Source organism: Elephantulus edwardii, unplaced genomic scaffold (assembly GCF_000299155.1).
Source record: "Elephantulus edwardii isolate Elephantulus edwardi_28Jun2011 unplaced genomic scaffold, EleEdw1.0 scaffold00230, whole genome shotgun sequence".
Taxonomy (NCBI): domain Eukaryota; kingdom Metazoa; phylum Chordata; class Mammalia; order Macroscelidea; family Macroscelididae; genus Elephantulus; species Elephantulus edwardii.
The window spans coordinates 4,201,778-4,219,905 of record NW_006399980.1 but is presented as its reverse complement, the minus strand read 5'-3'; the positions used below and the strand labels follow the sequence as shown (position 1 = coordinate 4,219,905).

The following is an 18,128-nucleotide window of genomic DNA, read 5'->3' as shown; positions in this document are numbered from 1 at the left end:
ATCCTCCCCCCCGCCCCGCACCCTCCCAACCCTAACCCCAAATATACTCCACTCTGCAACCCTCATTCCAAACTCTTATGATAATCATAATGCCCTAAAATATATTATTTTTAAACTGTTCTATCCCTCATTGGCTTCAATGCAGTATACATAATTTTAAAAGACAAAAAAAGTGACTTTTACAGATGGATGTCATGCGATAGGCTGCATGAAAATCAGACCAAGCACATCTGTGGAAGAAATCATTGAAGAAGCTCAATGTCGGCAGTTAAAATTAGGCCAGGGGTGGTCTGTGGGTCAAACCACTAAATTCTAAAATGCAAGTTCAAACTGAGGCTGAAGAAAATGAAAATAAGTCCTTAAGAACCAAGATAAGATATTTAATCTATTTTATCTGAATTTCAATATCATCTTAGAAATAGGTTTGAGGCATTGAACACCAATGACCAAAGAACAGATGAGTTGTAGGAGAATATTAAGGATCTCATCCACAAGGAGAGCAAAAGGTCTTCACAAAGACAGAGGCGAAAGAAAAAGCCAAAGGGATGTCAGAAGAGACTCTGAAAATTGCACTTGAGTGTCCAGAAGCCAAAACAAAGGGAAAACACACAGAAGAAAAAGAATGGAACAGAAGTTTTCAAAGAGTAGCTCAAAAGTATTATAATGGAATGTGCAGAAAGCTGGAATTGGAAATTAAAAAGGGAAGAACTCTACTTCTCGAGTTGAGAACTGAAAAACAAACTTAAACCTCAAATTGCAATACTGAAATATGCTATGGGCAATAGACTGAATGACCCAGAGAGCATCAAAAGAAGATGGAGAGAATACACAGAATCACTATACCAAAAAGAACTAATTGACACTGAAATATTTCAGAAAAACACCATCTGAGCAGGAGCCAATGGTAATGAAGGATGAGGTGGAAGATGTACTGAAAGTACTTGCAAAAAATAAGGCCCCAGGAATTGATGGGATACCAATTAACTTATTTCAATTAACAGATGTAGCTTTGGATGCGCTCACCAGTCTATGCCAGAATATTTGCAGCTGTCAGGCCAATGGATTGGACAAGGTTCGTATCTGTTCTCAGTTGCAAGAGAAGTGATCCAACAGAATGTGGAAACCATAAAAGAATATCTATAATAATATCTATATCTATAATAATAAAACTATAAAATTATTATCACATGCAAGCAAAATACTGCAGAAGGTCACTTAAAAATGGCTAGTAAAGTACATAGATAGGGAATTGCCAAAAGTTCAAGGAGAATCTGGAAGAGGCCATAGCACCAGGGATATCATTGCTGATGTCAGAGGGATCCTGGCTGAAGTAGAAAATACCCAAAGAATGTCTATTGTGCCTTACTGACTATGCAAAGGCATCTGACTGTGTGGAATATAACAAGTTATGGCTGACACTGAGAAGAATGGGAATCCCAGAGGACTTCATTATGCTCACGCAAAACCTATACCTGGACCAGGAGGTTGTGTGAACAGAGCAGGGAAAAACTGCATGGTTTAAAATTAAAAATGGAGTGCATCAGGGTTGTATTCTTTCTCCATACCTGTATGCTGAGCATATTATCCAAGAAGCTGGACTCTATGAAGGGTAATGTGGCATCTGGATTGGAGAGAGACTCACCAATAACCTGCATTATGCAGATGCACAACCTTGCTTGCTAAAAGTGAGGGAGACTTAAAAGTATTTGTTGCAGAAGATCAAGGAATGCAGCCTTCATTTATGACTTGCATATTAATGTCAAGAAAACAAGATTCTTACCACTTGACCAACAGGTAACATAATGATGGATGGAGAAGAGACTGAAATTGTCAACTTCACCTTACTTGGATCCAAAATTAACATCCTTAGTATCAGCAGTCAGGAAATAAGGAGATACACTGCACCAGAAAAGCCTGCTGTTAGGGAACTCTCCAACTTATTATGGAATAATGATATAAATCTAGAGACCAAGGTGCACCTAATCTAGGCCATGGTCTCTGCAATTACATGATAAACATCAGAGAGCTGGACAATGACTAAGGATGACAGAAGAATTGATGCCTTTGAGTTGTGGTGCTGGAGAAGAGCATCGAACATACAGTAGATGACCAGGAGAACAAATAGATCTGTCTTAGGGAGAATAAAAGTTTCTCCTTAGAGATTAAGATTTTTTAAGTTCTGTCTCACATACTTTGGGCATGTGGTCAAGAGGGACCAATCCTAGGAGAAGGAAAGAGTGGAGGGACAGTGCAAGAGAGGAAGAAACTTGGATGAGAGATGGATTGACACAATAACTGGGGCAATGGGATTAGGTGTGTCATAGTCAGTGAGACTGGCTCAGGATAGGGTAGGGTTTAGGGCTGTCGTACATAGGGTTAATAGGAGTTTCAGGCAACTCAACGGCACATAACAACAACAACAACAACAACATTAGTTTGAGGACTAAAGTGGTTCTGATTCAGGCAATGGTCTTTCTGAACACTTGTTTATGCATCTGAGAGATGGATGAAGAAATAAATGACAGAAGAAGAATTGATGCCTTCGACCTATGGTAGTGGAGAAGAGCACTGAACATCCCATGGACTGCCAAAAAAAAAACCCAAACCAAATTAAAACAGACTTTCAAGGGGGGAGGAATAAAAAAGAAGAACAAACTGGGGAGGAGGATAGAGAAAATAGGGCAACAATGGATGAATGAAAACCCAAAATCTCTGTAAATGTTCATTAAAATGAATAAAATGTAATAATAATAATAATAATAATAATAAACCCAAACCAAATAACCACAACACCCCAGGGAGCTCTGCTGGCCTAGTGGCAAGAAGTTGTGCTGCAATTCCAAAGACATGTGGTTCTAATTTACTAGATCTCTGCTAGAGAAGGACAATCTCCTCCTATCCGATTCAACAGTACACAACAACAAAAAGCCAAACCAAACAAACAAACAAAAAAAAATCCAAATATGTCTTGGAGAGGGTGCAGCTGAAGTGCACTCTGAAGGCAAGGATGATGAGGTTCCTCGCCTCATATACTTTGCGCATATTGCTAGAAGGGGCTAATCCTCATAAGAGACATGATGCGTCAGAGGGTGGAGAGTCGGCAAAGGAGAGGAAGACTCTCAATCAGGTGGACTGCCACGGTAACTACCGCAATAGGCTCTACTGTGTCAGGAAGTATGAAGATGGCACAGGATAGGACAGGGTTCAGACTCGCTGTTCGAGTCGTACACAACTCAATGGGACCTAATAACTACAATAACAACAAAAGGAAATATATGTTTGTGCTCTTCATCAGATCCAGTCTAAAATGTAATAAAACTAGTAAGTTATTTAGATATATAATTCGAGTATGTGAAAGACAAACTAAGTAAAAATACAAAGAAGGTCTTTGACCTTCTGTAATAGTTTGCAGGTATATCCTAAATAGGTTAACTGTAAAATTTATCATCCAAACTTTCACATATTTTAAATGAATGGAGACATTATTAGTAATTAAGGAGTCCTGGTATCCTAGAGTGATATGTATTGGTTGGCTACCAGAAAGATTAACAGTTAGAATCCATTATTTGATCCTCAAAAGAAAGATAAGAAATCAAGATATTAAGGAGTTGAAAAGAAGATTTCAAAAGGCAGCATGGGAAGAAAAAGTAAAGTATTACAATGAAATGTGCAAGGAGCTGGAGTCAGAAAATCAAAAGGGCCGAAACTCGCTCAGCATGTCTTAAGCTAAAGGAGCTGAAGAACAAATTCAAACCTCAAGATGCAATACTTAGGATGCTTTGGGCAGAATATTAAATGATCCAGGAATCATTAAAAGAAGATGGGAAGAGATATAGAGTTATTGTATCAAAAGGAATTGGCAGACACAGAAGAATTTCATGAAACAAAATATGAGCAAGAGCTCATATTATGGTAATGAAGGAAGAAGTTCAAGCTGCTATGAAGGGATTGGCAAAAAATAAGGCCCCAGGAATAGATGGTATACCAGTTGGCATATTTCACCTAACAGATGCTGCCCTGCTTGTGCTCACCAAGTTGTGACAAGAAATCTAGAGGACAACCACTTAGCCAAATGTCTGGAAGAGATCTATATTTGCTCCCATTCCAAAGAAAGGTGATCCAACAGAGTGTGGAAATTATTGAACAATATCATTAATATCACAAGCAAGCAAGAGTCTGATGAAGAATATCCAAAAACGACTGGAATAGCACATCAACAGAGAACTGCCAGAAGTGCAGGCTGAGTTTAGAAGGGGTCATGGAACTAGGGATATTGCAGCTAATGTTAGATGGATCTTGGCTAAAAGCAGGGAGTACCAGAGAATTGTCTATCTGTGTTTCATTGATTATGCAAAGGCACTTGATTGTGTGGTTCCCAAAAAACTGTGACTAAGTCTGAGAAGAATGGGAATCCCAGAACACTTGATTGTGCTAATGAGAAACCTGTAACTTGGACCAGGAGTCAGTCATCAGAACAGAGCAAGGAAACACTGTATGGTTCAAAACTGGAAGGGTATACACCACGTATGTGTCCTATCTCCTTATCTTTTCAATCTATGTGCAAAACAGATTATCCAGGAGGCTGGGCTATATGAGGAGAAATGTGGCATCAGGATTGAAGGAAGATTCATCAACAATCGGCATTAGGCAGACAACACAACTCTGCTTGCTGAAATGAGGACCTGAAATGCTTGCTGCAGAAGGTGAAGGACTGCAGCCTTCAATACGGATTAAGACCCAGTATCAAGAAAACAAAGATTCTCACCACTGTGACAATTGGCAGGCAGCATCAAGACGGATGGTGAGGAGACTGAGATTGTTAACAGCTTTATTTATTTACTTGGCTCCCCCATCAACACTCTTAACACCAGCAGCCAGGAAATGAAAAGACATATCGCGATGGGAAAAGTCTGTTGTTAGAGACCTCACCAAAGTACTGAAGAGCAAAAACGTCACTCTGGAGACTAAGGTGTGCCTGATACAGGCCATGGTCTTTGCAATCACTTGCTATGCGTCAGAGAGCTGGACAATGACAGAAGGAGAATTAACGCTTTTGAGCTACGGTGTTGGAGAAGAGTATTGAATATATCCTGGACTGCTAAAAGAATGAACATGTTTGTCCTGGAGAGGTAAGGATTCTGAAGCTTTGTCTGACATACCTTGGACATGTTACAAGGAGGGACCAGTCCTTGGAGAGGGATGTCACACTTGGGAGGGTGGAGGGACAGTGCAGGAGAGGAAGACCCTCTATGAGATGGATTGATTCAGTGACTGGGGTAATGGGGATAGGTGTGTCAGAGATAGTGAGATTGGCATAGGATAGAGCAGGATTTAGGGCTGTTGTACATAGGGTCGCTATGAGTTTCAGGCGACTCGATGGAACATAACAACAACAAAGAGAAAGATGAAGCAATCATCTCCCATAAATATTTTATAGCTTCCGAAGCCCAACAGAGATTCTCCACAAGTTGGAATTAATACAAATGAATTAACATAAGTAGTTGGTGAGTATTAGTAATCATAAAATGAACACTGTGCTGGAAAATTTTAACACACAGTCATCCTAATTACTGATCAAACTACATACACAACTTCTAGGGTCTATAACATATTTAGACTATAATCAATTAGAGGTCAGTTATCCAGTTTTGTGGTCTAAAAATTCAGAGATCCAATGCTAAAGGCATTCAAAGATCTAGAAGAATCACTAAAAGGATGAAAAAAACCAACATTGGGAAGATGACACAAATTCAAATGGTTGGAGAAAAAAAATTTAATAAAAGAATAAATGAAACAATTCAAAGAATTCCAGAATTTTATCTGACAGCAAAGGTTGAGGACTCTATTTTACTACTTCTATTCCTTTGCTTTTACCAGAAAGCTTTAATGAAAGTAAAGATACATTGTTTTCTCAACTTTTGTATTTTCCTTAAAGCTCAGTTTTCTGATCTTTGAGGAAAAGGATATTATAATTCACCTCCCAGAACTCAGTGTCTGGCTCTCAAGAAATGCGTATGTAATGAACTTACTTGTTAAGTTTAATATTTTAAGTACCAAAATATATGTTATTAGATCTCTAATTCAAAGCAGACTTTAAAATTCAAATCAACAATTAATCTATTACTCTCTGACGTACAATTAGGAAAATAGGATATGTTTTATAATAATCTAACAGGGCAAAAAAGGAGAATAAAATATGAAACACAATTGCTAGATTTAAGAATAACGGAGGATGAGTATTAAAAGGGTGTATGAGTATATGGGATGGAGCAGTCACATAAATACAAACTTGTATGTTAACAGTGTTTAAACTTATATGAAATCAACTGAATATTTTGGATTTATCAAATATGAGTCATTTTCTTTGAAAGGACAGCATACCTGTAGCATCAGATGCAAGTTAGTCACTTTCTGGGCAGACCAGCCAGAATTTTCATCACCAACTTCAAACCAAGGTTTCATACGTTGAATATATGAGCCTTCTTTAAAAAAATTTTGATTTGAATTGTTGTTTTTCAACAAGTTCTGAAGCAAAATTAAACAATCTTCCACTACTATACCTGGAGGAAAAAGCAGAACAAGGCAGTGTTAAGACTGAGCAAACCTGGTAGAAATTTCAATCCCTAAACCTTTTTTAAAAAGGAACAGTCTCCAAGCTCGGAATTTTTCAGTACGTCAGGGCAGGCAAATTATTTTGATTTGTGACTGCCACTCCATGGGCCCAAGGTCATCTTTGCTACCTTCCTCCCCAGATTCCCTAGTGAGCTCTTAATTTCTATGTTCAGCTACCCTTTCACCTCTCTGTAAAGTATACTCTTTTTTCCCTCAATTTCAGTGTAAGAATAATTTCTTCAAGGTTAACTACCTTGACCAATGACTGGGTTTTGGTCTCTAAGTATACACTCTCACAGAATGCTGTTACTTATAAAAATCATTGTTATACAGAGTCTATCTTTTTCAGAGTTCCTAGATTTGAAAAAACCCAGAGTCTTTGTTTGAAAACAAAAAGTCTTTTCTCAAAAAGTGAAAGGTTGCAGATTTAAGTCCACGCTGACACTCCAGAGAAGAAAGGTCTGGTGGTCTCCTTCCAAAACAGCAGCCACTGAAAATCCTACCTATGGATCATAGTTCTACTCTGACATGCATGAAATCACCATAAATCTGAGTCAATCTGACAAGAACTGGGTTGCCAGGGGTTTGTTTTGAGGGAGGAGTGAGAGTGGTTCACCACTAGAATATAACACATGAAGAAAGGCATTTGTAAACCTCCTATTCACTTCTTTATCCTCGAAAGAGACAAAGACAAAGCCTCAGGAACACATATAATAGTAGGTAACTATTACATATTTTTTAATAAATGATCATATTTTGCTCTCTAAAGCACATGGCATTGTGGTTCCAACGTCTTTTTCTTGAAATTTCTTTTTCTCTTGGTTTTTAAAAACAAGCCTGGAAGCAGAAGTGGCATCCACTTCTGTAATAGCTTGCCTCCAGAAACCCTATGAACCTGGATAGAGGATAAAGGACATGCAAGCGTTGAGGACTCTCCTTTATAGGGTCGCTATGAGTCGCCTGCAACATGATAGCACTTAACGACAACTCTTCTATTTGTTCTCAGCCTCTTTTACCAATTCTGGCTCCTCTACAACCCTACTACTCACAACATTAGGTTCTGCCTAGCCTGCTTCCCTTTTCATTCTTCACTTAACTCTGAGTAACTCATCTAAATTTTCTTGCTGATCTCATTTTCTTTCCTCTATATGTATATATGTATAAAGGCTCCAAAATCTTTATCTCCAGCTAGATGTTATCTCTAAATTAGTACACCTATTCTTTATTACTGGCAAGATTAGATTTAATATTAAACAGGTCATTATGTCAAGACAGGCATTATGTGAAAATGAAGGAAGATCACATCAGCTCACAAAATGGAAGGTGATTACATAATTTTAAAACTTCCAAATTATACTTACATAACTGCAAAACCACTGGGAATCACGGCCTAGCCAAGATACCATAGAACCTTAACTATCATGGCTGGTGTTACTCTCATACTCTTGACTCACACTGGAATATTCATTACTGCCAGGTATATATACTCAGTAGATTTTTTCTTTACTATTGTCATAGAGAAGAAATGTCAAAAAATGAGCTGAGAAGTGATGAATATATAACTGACTATAGTTACAGATCCAAAAGTACAAATAAACTAAATTCAGGATATACAAACATAAGTTATTTTCTCCTTTTACCACAGTGCCTGCTGTGAAGCCGAACACTGTGACACTGATGAGTCAAATGTGAGAATGGTTACCCATGGTGGACAGTGTTTGGTGGAGCTTCCCAATTAAAACAAGCTTGGAAGCAGGAGTGGCACCCACTTCCATAATAGCTTGCCTCTGGAAACTATGAACCTGGACAAAAGTTATATAGGAAGTGTCCAGAACTTTCGTTCATAGGGTCACTATGAGTCGCCTGCAACTTGACAGCACTTAACAACAACCACCCCAGTGCTAGGATTTTAGCACAACATTCTCCTTAAAAAAAACTAAAGCAATGAATTTTTAAAAAAACTCAACAAAACAACATAAAGTAATTAAGAGCTGGCAGTTTAGTAGACTAAAACTGAAGAGAACATAGATATCTAGAGAGGTAAACAAGATAAACCTAACTGGTGGCCAGGAGTTCAATTCTCAATACTGGAAAAATCTAAAACATTCATGCTGACAGTCTGATGAGGGAAGGAAAAATAAATCAAAATTAAAGTCTTATAAAAAGGCAGGGAATCTAATAAAGAACAATCTATACAATACGCTAGAACCTCAGAGGACTTTATCTTTACAGCAATAATCACCAAAAATAACTAACTCTTGCACCCTGAGTGCGCACTGCCCAGTGGTTAGGGAAATCTCTACCCTTCAACTGGAGTGTTGTTATTGGGTGCCATCAAGTAAAATATGACTCACAGTGACCCTGTGAACAAAAGATCTGAACCCTGTTCTATCCTGTGCCATCCTCACACTTCCTGACAAACAAGTGGAGTAAGGGGGCCCAAATCAAATTGCACTCTGAAGGTATAGCAGAAATAAACACGTATTTCTCAGAAAGGAATTATCATCACTTTCGCCTATTTACTATAAATAATGCTATTAATCCTAACAACAGTCAGGAGCAGAGAACACTGCAAATCTACAAGGACCAAAAGAACAAAAGACTTAAAATACTAGAAATAATAGACAAGACTATGAGATTTTAAGTGAACTATATTCAAAGACATAAAAGGTAAACTGGAAATATATGCAAAGAATAAGAAATTATAAACTGCCTACAAAGAACTTTTTAAAAAGGAAAATTAAGAACTTATTTGATAAAGTTTAAGAGTAGATCAAGAATAGGTGAGGAGATTCGTGAAACAGAAAACAGGTAAGAAGCAAAAGCCCACAATGCACTCAGAAAGACAAAAAGCAAAACAACAGAGTCAAATCAGATGACTAGATCTGAGTTCAGAATTTCAGAAAGGAAGGAAATGTGACAGAAACTATATTTAAGGAGATTAGCTAAGCTTTGCCAGAAATAAGAGAAGATGTCAACCTAGACTCTAGCCACCCAACAAGGTCAAGCAGGATAAGTAAAAAAACAAACAATGCACACTTCAATGCATCATAATAAGTAAATGAAGGAAAGAATATAAAACATGAGTTCCCATTTCTCCCTCCACTTATATTCTCTAGATGTTAAAAGCCTGGTAAGTATAAATGATTTTCTTTAACCTAGCTCTTCATACTGTACCTCCATCACTGTTCCCCTCTTCCGTAATAATGTCTAGTAGTCTCTCAAAAGCATTCTCAAAAGCAACAATTTTCTGGATTGCACCATTACTTCTTGTTAGTGCTTGAAGTAGTAAGACGCCCTTGTAGAGAAGAAAAAGAATGATAAGCGGACTACAATTTTTATAAGACATTTTCAAGTTACTTTAAAAGAGAAAAAAAAAATCAAAGAATTTTAGAACTGGCCAGGCCTTTTAGAACATTATCATTTTTTAAGTTGATTTGTTTTTTTCCTTATGTTCCTAAGACTATACAATTTCCTGCTCTTAATTAATACATACATGCTTACATCCATTAACATCTTATTAAAAGTATACTTGTTGGTCACTAAAAGTAAGGTGGTACCAACACCTAATTTTGAAAATTAGTAATTAAAGGGATAAAATTTTATCTTTCAGTGTGCACTGTATGTTAGTGTGGTAAGTAGCAATTGTTGATGAAGTAAAGTTCTTCTTTATAGATTAGATGATAATAACTTAAAATATATTAGAATGAAAGAACTAGAGAAATGATCACTTTATAACTCCTAACAGAATACATGCTTGAATAATGCTCATTAGCAGATGAAACAATTAGATATACAGTTAATAGAGAGCTTCGTACTGCAGGAATCTATCACCCCGTGAGGTGACTTCACAGATCACTGAAGATGAGACAACATATACTGACTGTTCCTAGGAATTGAGATTAACCCGATGGAAATGAGTTTAGTTTTGGATGCACTACAAAATTAAATAAACCCCATCACCTAGGAAATATTCTAGCCAAAAGCTGGACTTGATCCTAATCCAATTATTAGAATTAACAGATGGAAGACATATGAGATGTCTCTGCCCATTAAGATTTACAGCCTTGGAAACCCAATGAAGGGTGACTAGAAGCAGGAACTGGCTTGATAGCATTTAGAGCGAGTAAGGAAACCTGAATGTGGAGTTATTTTATTTAGTCTGAGGACCAAGAAAACCACCAAATTTGTTAAATTAGTTAAAAAGGGAGTGTGTGTGTGTGTGTGTGTGTATGAGAATATTCACACATGTATTTTCTTTTTCTAAATTGCACACTGAAATGTGCACGAATAAATTGTAAACTAAATTGAATGCATTTAAACACTCTGGCCAAGAAAAGATGATACTGAGGCAAAGGTGGGGGAGGAATTAGATGATAAAGAAAAATCTTGATCACGGATGGTTTTGGGAGTTTCTTCCCTCTACATTTATGTGTGTTATATTTCTCACAACCAAATAAAAGAATGGAAGTAGTCTGTCACTCAGAAGAAATTGGTAGTTGCTTTGCTGGGTTTTTTCCAAACATTTGGTGTACTTGCAGTGCATCTATAATAAATGACAAATAAATTTACTAAGTTCATGGTCTCCCTTACAGCAAGCATACTGGATAATATTCTCCAAGATTTTGTTTGCATCTATCACTCTACCAAATCCAACAGTAATAAAAGAGGAAGTTACAGCTACTCTGAAGGAATCTGCAAAAAATAAGACCCCAGGAATTGATGAAATACCAACTGACATATTTGAGCAAACAGATGCAGTCCTGGATGTGTTCACTAAGTTATGCCAAGAAATTTGGAGAACATTTACCTGGCCAACTGACTCAAAGAGATCCATATTTATTCCCATTCCCTATAAATGTGATCCAACAGAATGTGGAAATGATCTAACAGTAGTTAGATCATTAATTTAGTAGTTTTACATTAATATCACCTGCAAGCAAAATCTTTAAAATCTTGCTGCTGAAGATCATCTGGAAATAACTAGAAACTGTGGTATAGTGTAATATATAAAGTAACTGACAGTGTTGTGTTCACAAACAAATCCAAATTAATAGGTTTATTTAAACCAAAGAAAACACAGCCATTAAATACATGGAAAAAACCCCAAAACTCAAGTTGTAATAAAAATGTAGGTTAATCTCTAATTCCATCAATTAATAAAAATGAACATAATTATTTTTCTTGAAATAAAAACTGAGAAAGATAAAGAATAATTATTTTTTAAATGACTATTATTATACAATATCTGAAAATTAAAATGGTACTAAAATAGGCCCCCAAAAAGGTGATTTCTCTATTCAATGATTCATGTGATACTTTTTTAAATTAAAGGTCAAGGAAACAGAATAGAAAACAAGATACATAGGGACATTTAGTCCAGGATGCTCAAAAGTACTTATAGATGGGGTCTCATTTAAATAATTTTTTTAAAAAATATTTAAATAGTAAAGAACAAAAAAAGTCTTCATAACTTATATTCCCATATAACTGGAATATCTATAAAACTGAGTCAATAACTTACAAAAAAATTTAAAAATTCTATCTGTGTGACTAATGAAGAACATGTTACTTTGTTTTTGTGGACCCTGTGTTTCTCCTCATAAATACAGAACTTGAATTAGCTTAATATATTTTAAAGCATGTAACTTTATAATATTTTTCTAACTATTGTCTAAAATATTACAATTTTAACCCAACTGAAATTGAACAATAATGTAAATTTTTCAAGTAACAGAATAATGTGGCATCGATACAAAATATTCAAACTTCCACGCAAATTTTACAGAATAAATAAAAATAATAAAATAATTCCAGAACAAATCATTCTTCACAATCAAACAGAAAATATTTTTTAAAATCCTTCATATTTTAATCAATCAAGTAAAGATGAGAGTTCCAAATATTACATTTTCTTAAATTTGTACAGTTCAGAGTGTGGGAGACTTTTTTCTACTCTTTGAAGGAAAAGGAAAGATTCTGGAGAAAACAATTTGGAGTCAATAAAACCTTTTAGAAGAGGATGGAAAAAAAACCCTAAACTTGTACAAGAAATAAATTTGTATAGTAAAATGGTTTGTTTAAAAGGTTGTCATTTACCCATTTAATAGGTTTTGTTTCCTTGTCAAATACCAATTGGCCATACATAGATGTGTTGCTTTTAGGCTCTTGATGTCCTTTCATTAGTTTCTGCGTCTAACATGTACCAATACCATGCTGTTTTGGTTTCTATGGCCATATAATATGTTTTGAGATAAGAAAGTGCTATTTTTCCCACTTTATTTTTATTTTTCAGAAGAGTTTTGCTTATCTAAAGTCTCTTTCCTTTCCAAATTAAACTGCAAATTGCCTTTTCTATCTCTTTAAAGAATGTGTTTGGTATCTGTATTAGGATTAGATTGAATCTGTAAATTCCTTTCACGACGATTATCATTTTTACATGTTGAGACTTCCTATCTGAGAACAGGGACTATATTCCCATTTAGATAGGTCTCTTATTGTTTCTTATAGTTGTGTTTAGTAGTTTTACAAATGGTGCTAACCTGGATCTCTACCTGCAGAAAACTGAGACAGAATCCACATTTCACACACAAAAATCAATTCAAGGTGGACCTAAAACCATAAGGGCAAACTTAAAAGCCCTGACCGATGGCATAAATAGGCTTGCAAATACAACCAGAAATGCACAACAAAGAGACCCTGTGTGCATCAAAACTTTTTCCCAATAGGGTGAAAAGAAAGTTAACATAAAGAGGAAAAAACATTTAGCAATGGTCTCAAAGCTAAAGATTACAAAATATAAGGGGGGAAAAAGACTGAAAACCCAATAATAAAATGAATAAAAGACATGAAAAGGCTCTTCACAAAGGAAGACACTGGGCTGGCAAAAGACAGACACTGAGCGGGCAAAAGACACATGACAAAATTTTCAAATCACTGGCAATCAGAGAAATGTAAATCAAAACTATAATGAGACACAATCTCAGTAGCAAAGTTTAATAAGACATCAATCAATAAATGTTAGAGAAGATGTGGAAAGACTGGAATTCTCATACACTCTGTGTGGGATTGTAAAATGGTACAATCACTCTGGAAGGCAGTCTGATGTGACCCAGTTATTCCACCACTAGGAATATACCCCAAGGAAATAAGAAAACAGACACAAATGAAGATATGCCTATGATCATAGCAGAATTATTCATAATAGCAAGAAAATGGAAACAGCCAAATGTCCATCAACAAATGAACTGACCGGTATATTCACACAATGGAATACTATGCAGCACTATGGAACAACAATTTTGTAACACTATATAACGTGGGAGAGTATGGAGTATTACACTGAGTGAAAAAACTGTCTCATAGGACAAACACTGCATAAGACCATTACTGTAAGAACAGAAGGATAACTGAGCAAGATACATATATATGTTCAAAAGGAAAAGGAGAAAGGAAGAAAGGAGTAGAAAAAGTAGAAAGAGGAAAATCACTAGGATAGCTGAGATGAGAAGGAAAAGGGGGGAGGTGAAGGAATAGGAAAGATTTAATGTGGACATGAAGGGTAGATAAATAGTAATTAATGGTGTGAAATACAATGAGTATGAATGACTGTATGGTGCACAAAATGCATGAAAGAAATACAATGTAGATAAGAGATTGTATAAAACACAATGTACATGCATGAAACACAATGTATATGAATGATTGTATGAAAACCAATACAAATATGAGAAAGGAAAAATTGTTTGCTTAAGTTAAAACACTCCCTACATAAGAAAAAGAAAGATATACTGTGGCCTCCAACATAACTTTTAAAAGTCTAAAAGACTGATCATTAATCACAACTTTCCAAATTTAACTTTAATAAGGATAAAAAAGTTTCATCTGTAAAGACAAATAAAGGACTACACATTCTTGAACTCTTTTTGCAAACTGAACTTACATCATTACGTATAACTTCCCTGGAATCTGCTAATAAATCCATCAATCTTGAAACACCTAGAAAAAGCAAACGTGAAAATTCTGACATGCTAAAAATACACATATTAATTCAAATTACAAATAATTTATTAACAAATCATTTTAGTCTTTCTCTAGAAAATTACTTTGCTAATCAAATGACATAAGGAAGGCAAATCACTTACCCATGGGGCTGACTAAAATAATCTGCTGCACCTGAGGGCCTAGATGTTTTAAAAGAGAAGTAAGAAGCTTTACACCAGGCCAACGAACGTGGAAATCAAACTCCTGTAATGTAAACATTTACAGTATTTAATAATTGTAGTTCACACTTACAAGAAAAACAAAGAATGAAAGTTTAATAAACTTCCAAAGAGTGAATGTAGAGAGGAAAAAAGGCAATAAAAAGAAAAGGGAAAAATAACATAAACTGATGATGAAATGAAAATGTTAATGACTGGAAAAAACAGTATTTGGTAAAAGTTAGAAATACGTTAAAAAGTAGACTATCATTATACAATGGTCATTACCATTATGAAACTAAATGTCTATGAATGAAAACCAACTAAAAGAAAATTTAAAAAGTAGACAGTATTTTGGGAGGAGTGATAGGGAATGGCAAGAGACACACTGACAAAGGAGATTAATCAGAACTGGCTTTCACAAGCACTGTGGCAATTGGACAACTAAAAAAAGACATGGGGGGGGAGAAGAACGAACTGGGGATGAGGGTGAAGAAAACAGTGCAACAATGAATGAATGAAAACCCAAAAATCTCTGTAAATGTTCATTAAAACGAATAAAATTTAATTTAAAAAAAGTAGACAGTATTTTAATAAATTATATTTTTCCTTAGAAATACATATTTATTTCTTGTCTCTGTTATAATAAACTCACCACCTTAAAAATGTATGCACATAATGCTTCTTAACAGCAGGAAAAGTGAACTAAAAGAATGCTCATTAAGATGACAAAAATAGCAAGAGTTCCTAGTTACCTCCAATAAGGATAGCAGGAGAGTGATATTTTCTGGTTGCTTAATGAATATTTCTGTAAACTGGCTTCCCAAGTCATCACTTTGTCTTGTGGAATTTTCTTCTGTAAAATTTAAAAATAAAATATTTCAACATGGTGCTTTAGAACATCTTCAACATGATCTAATGTTACTTTGAAGCTTTAAAGAATCTTTTTCTTGAAGGAGTTAAATAGAAATAATATTTTTCCAGTATTTAAACAGTCCAATACTTTAACAGTATGAATAGTAGCAATATAACAATTAACGGAAGGCAATTAATTCCTAAAAATAACTTTCAATGCCATTTAAATAATTTTTATTCTTCAAATGTCTATAGTCTTCAAATGCAAGACAAATTTTCACATTTTCTCAAAGTAATAGTTAAGGGCTGAAAGAAACTCTTTGGGGTAACAGAAAAATTCTAACTCAACATTATAATGTTTATGCTGTTATATCTACTTATGAAAACAAACAGGGCTATAAAACTCAAAAGGGTAAATCTAATTTATATAAACTTACTCTTAAAATGCTTTCAAAACTATTACTAAATATGCAGTTTTTGGTGATGATTAGTGCCACCGTATTAAATATAGGAATTAAAATTAGATCAATCACCCGTAGAGTCTTCAATCTTTTTAAATTCTAATATATATAGTTACTGAGCAATAAAATCAGAATTTGTAAATCCACTGATGCTTAAGTTTTTAAATTACTTGTTTACATGACTGTCAAAACATTTAAAGTATTAAAAATTGAAGCAACTGCCATTGCAAGTAATCACTTAAGAGCTGCCAATATTATCAACAGTATTTTAATAATGGCAAATACATCACTCACTGACCCTTCGCCCATACCAGACACTGATAACAAATCACATCTGCTAAGTATCAGAATCCATTTCCACATTGCTCCAGGCAGTGACTATAAACCAAAGGAGTTGGAAGGCAACATCAAACCTACTCAGTATTCTTAGATATTTTTAAATGGGGCTAGAGTGTTGGAAGTAGAACCAGCAGACAATAAAAAATGCAAAGGAATTCAAAGTTGTAGTTATGCTCCATGGAATCAGAACTAACTCAGAGCTATTTAACCGTCCAGAAGATTGTCAAAGGTTGTAACTCGCACAGGAGAAGATTGCTCCTCTTTTCTCCCTCAGAGCCTGCTGATAAATTCCAATCACCTGCCTTAGGATTTGCAGCAAAATTCCTTACCACTAAGCCATCAGAACCCCAAGGAATCCAACAGGTGACAGTAAAAACAAGGAACTGGTTGCCATTAATTCCAACTCATAGTAACCTGCTTCCATTTAATTATTTGTAGAAGAAAATGAAGAAACCGAAGCCAGGAATGCTTTTCAATACTGATTATGAACCCAAATAGCCTCAGTTTTTCCTTCAGAAATTCATATAATTCAACAAAATAAAATTAAATGCTGTTAAGTCATAACTGATTCAGCACAAATGACCCTCCAGCATGTTCAAAAGGCTACAAACTGCCCATAAGTAGACTGCCATCTTTCTCCTGAGGAGCTGTTGGTGAATTCAAATCACCAGAAAGGTATGACTTTGGGGTTAGCATTTAGATTTTCATTTAAATATGCAATTTAAAAATTCCACTGAAAAAAACTGAGGACTTTTAATTAATAATATTTCGCTTAATCATTTCTTATATCACACGAAAAGAATTTACTATTTAGAATCTTAGAAGTAAACTATTAAAACAACTGTGAGATATCTCACTACAGCAACAATAGTAAAGTTCAGCAGGGCAGCATACAGCAAATGCTAGTGAGGATGTAGAGAGATTAGAATTCTTATTCACTGTTAGTGGGTTTGCAAAACAGTACAACCACTATGGAAGGCAGTCTGGCGCTTTCTCGAAAAACTGGAAATAGTAACACCACCATCTGACCCATCAATTCCACTACTGGGAATATACCCTAAAGAAATCAGAGCCACAACTAAAAACAGATGCATACACACCTATGTTTATTGCTGCATTATTCAAAACAGAAAAGCGAAGGAAGCAACTCAAGTGCCCATCAATAAATGAATGGATAGAATAACTATGGTACATCCACACAATAGAATACTATGTAGCATTACAATGAAATAGTAAAACATTACACAACATGGGGGAACTTTGAGGACATTATGCTAAGTGAAATATCTCAGTCACAAAATAATTAAATATTGCATAACACTACTGTTATAAAAGAGGACAGAAGTGGGGGAGGTGGGAAAGAAATCGCAAAAGAGAGATAATGTACACTGCATTAGAACAAATGAGAAGAACTGTCTGAAAAGAATATCTCATATATATATATACACACACATACATATATATGTTGTTGCTGTTGTTGTTATGTGCCGTCGAGTCGTTTGCGATTCATAGCGACCCTATGTACAACAGCCCTAATACCTGCTCTATCCTGTGCCAATCGCATTGCCTCTGACACACCCATCCCAATTACCCCAGTCACTGAATCAATCCATCTCATAGAGGGTCTTCCCCTCCTGCGCTGTCCCTCCACCCTCCCAAG

The 18,128-nt window shown here is 35.5% G+C and overlaps 1 protein-coding gene across 1 annotated transcript in view; it reads right to left on the bottom strand.

Moving 5' to 3' along the window:
- The window catches only part of USO1 (USO1 vesicle transport factor), a 169,962-nt gene that overhangs the window by 83,783 nt on the left and 68,051 nt on the right, over positions 1-18,128 (bottom strand). The window contains 5 exon segments of the mRNA XM_006898476.1: positions 6,382-6,560; positions 9,790-9,910; positions 14,555-14,610; positions 14,757-14,859; positions 15,569-15,669. Of these exon segments, the coding sequence (XP_006898538.1) occupies positions 6,382-6,560; positions 9,790-9,910; positions 14,555-14,610; positions 14,757-14,859; positions 15,569-15,669 (560 nt within the window).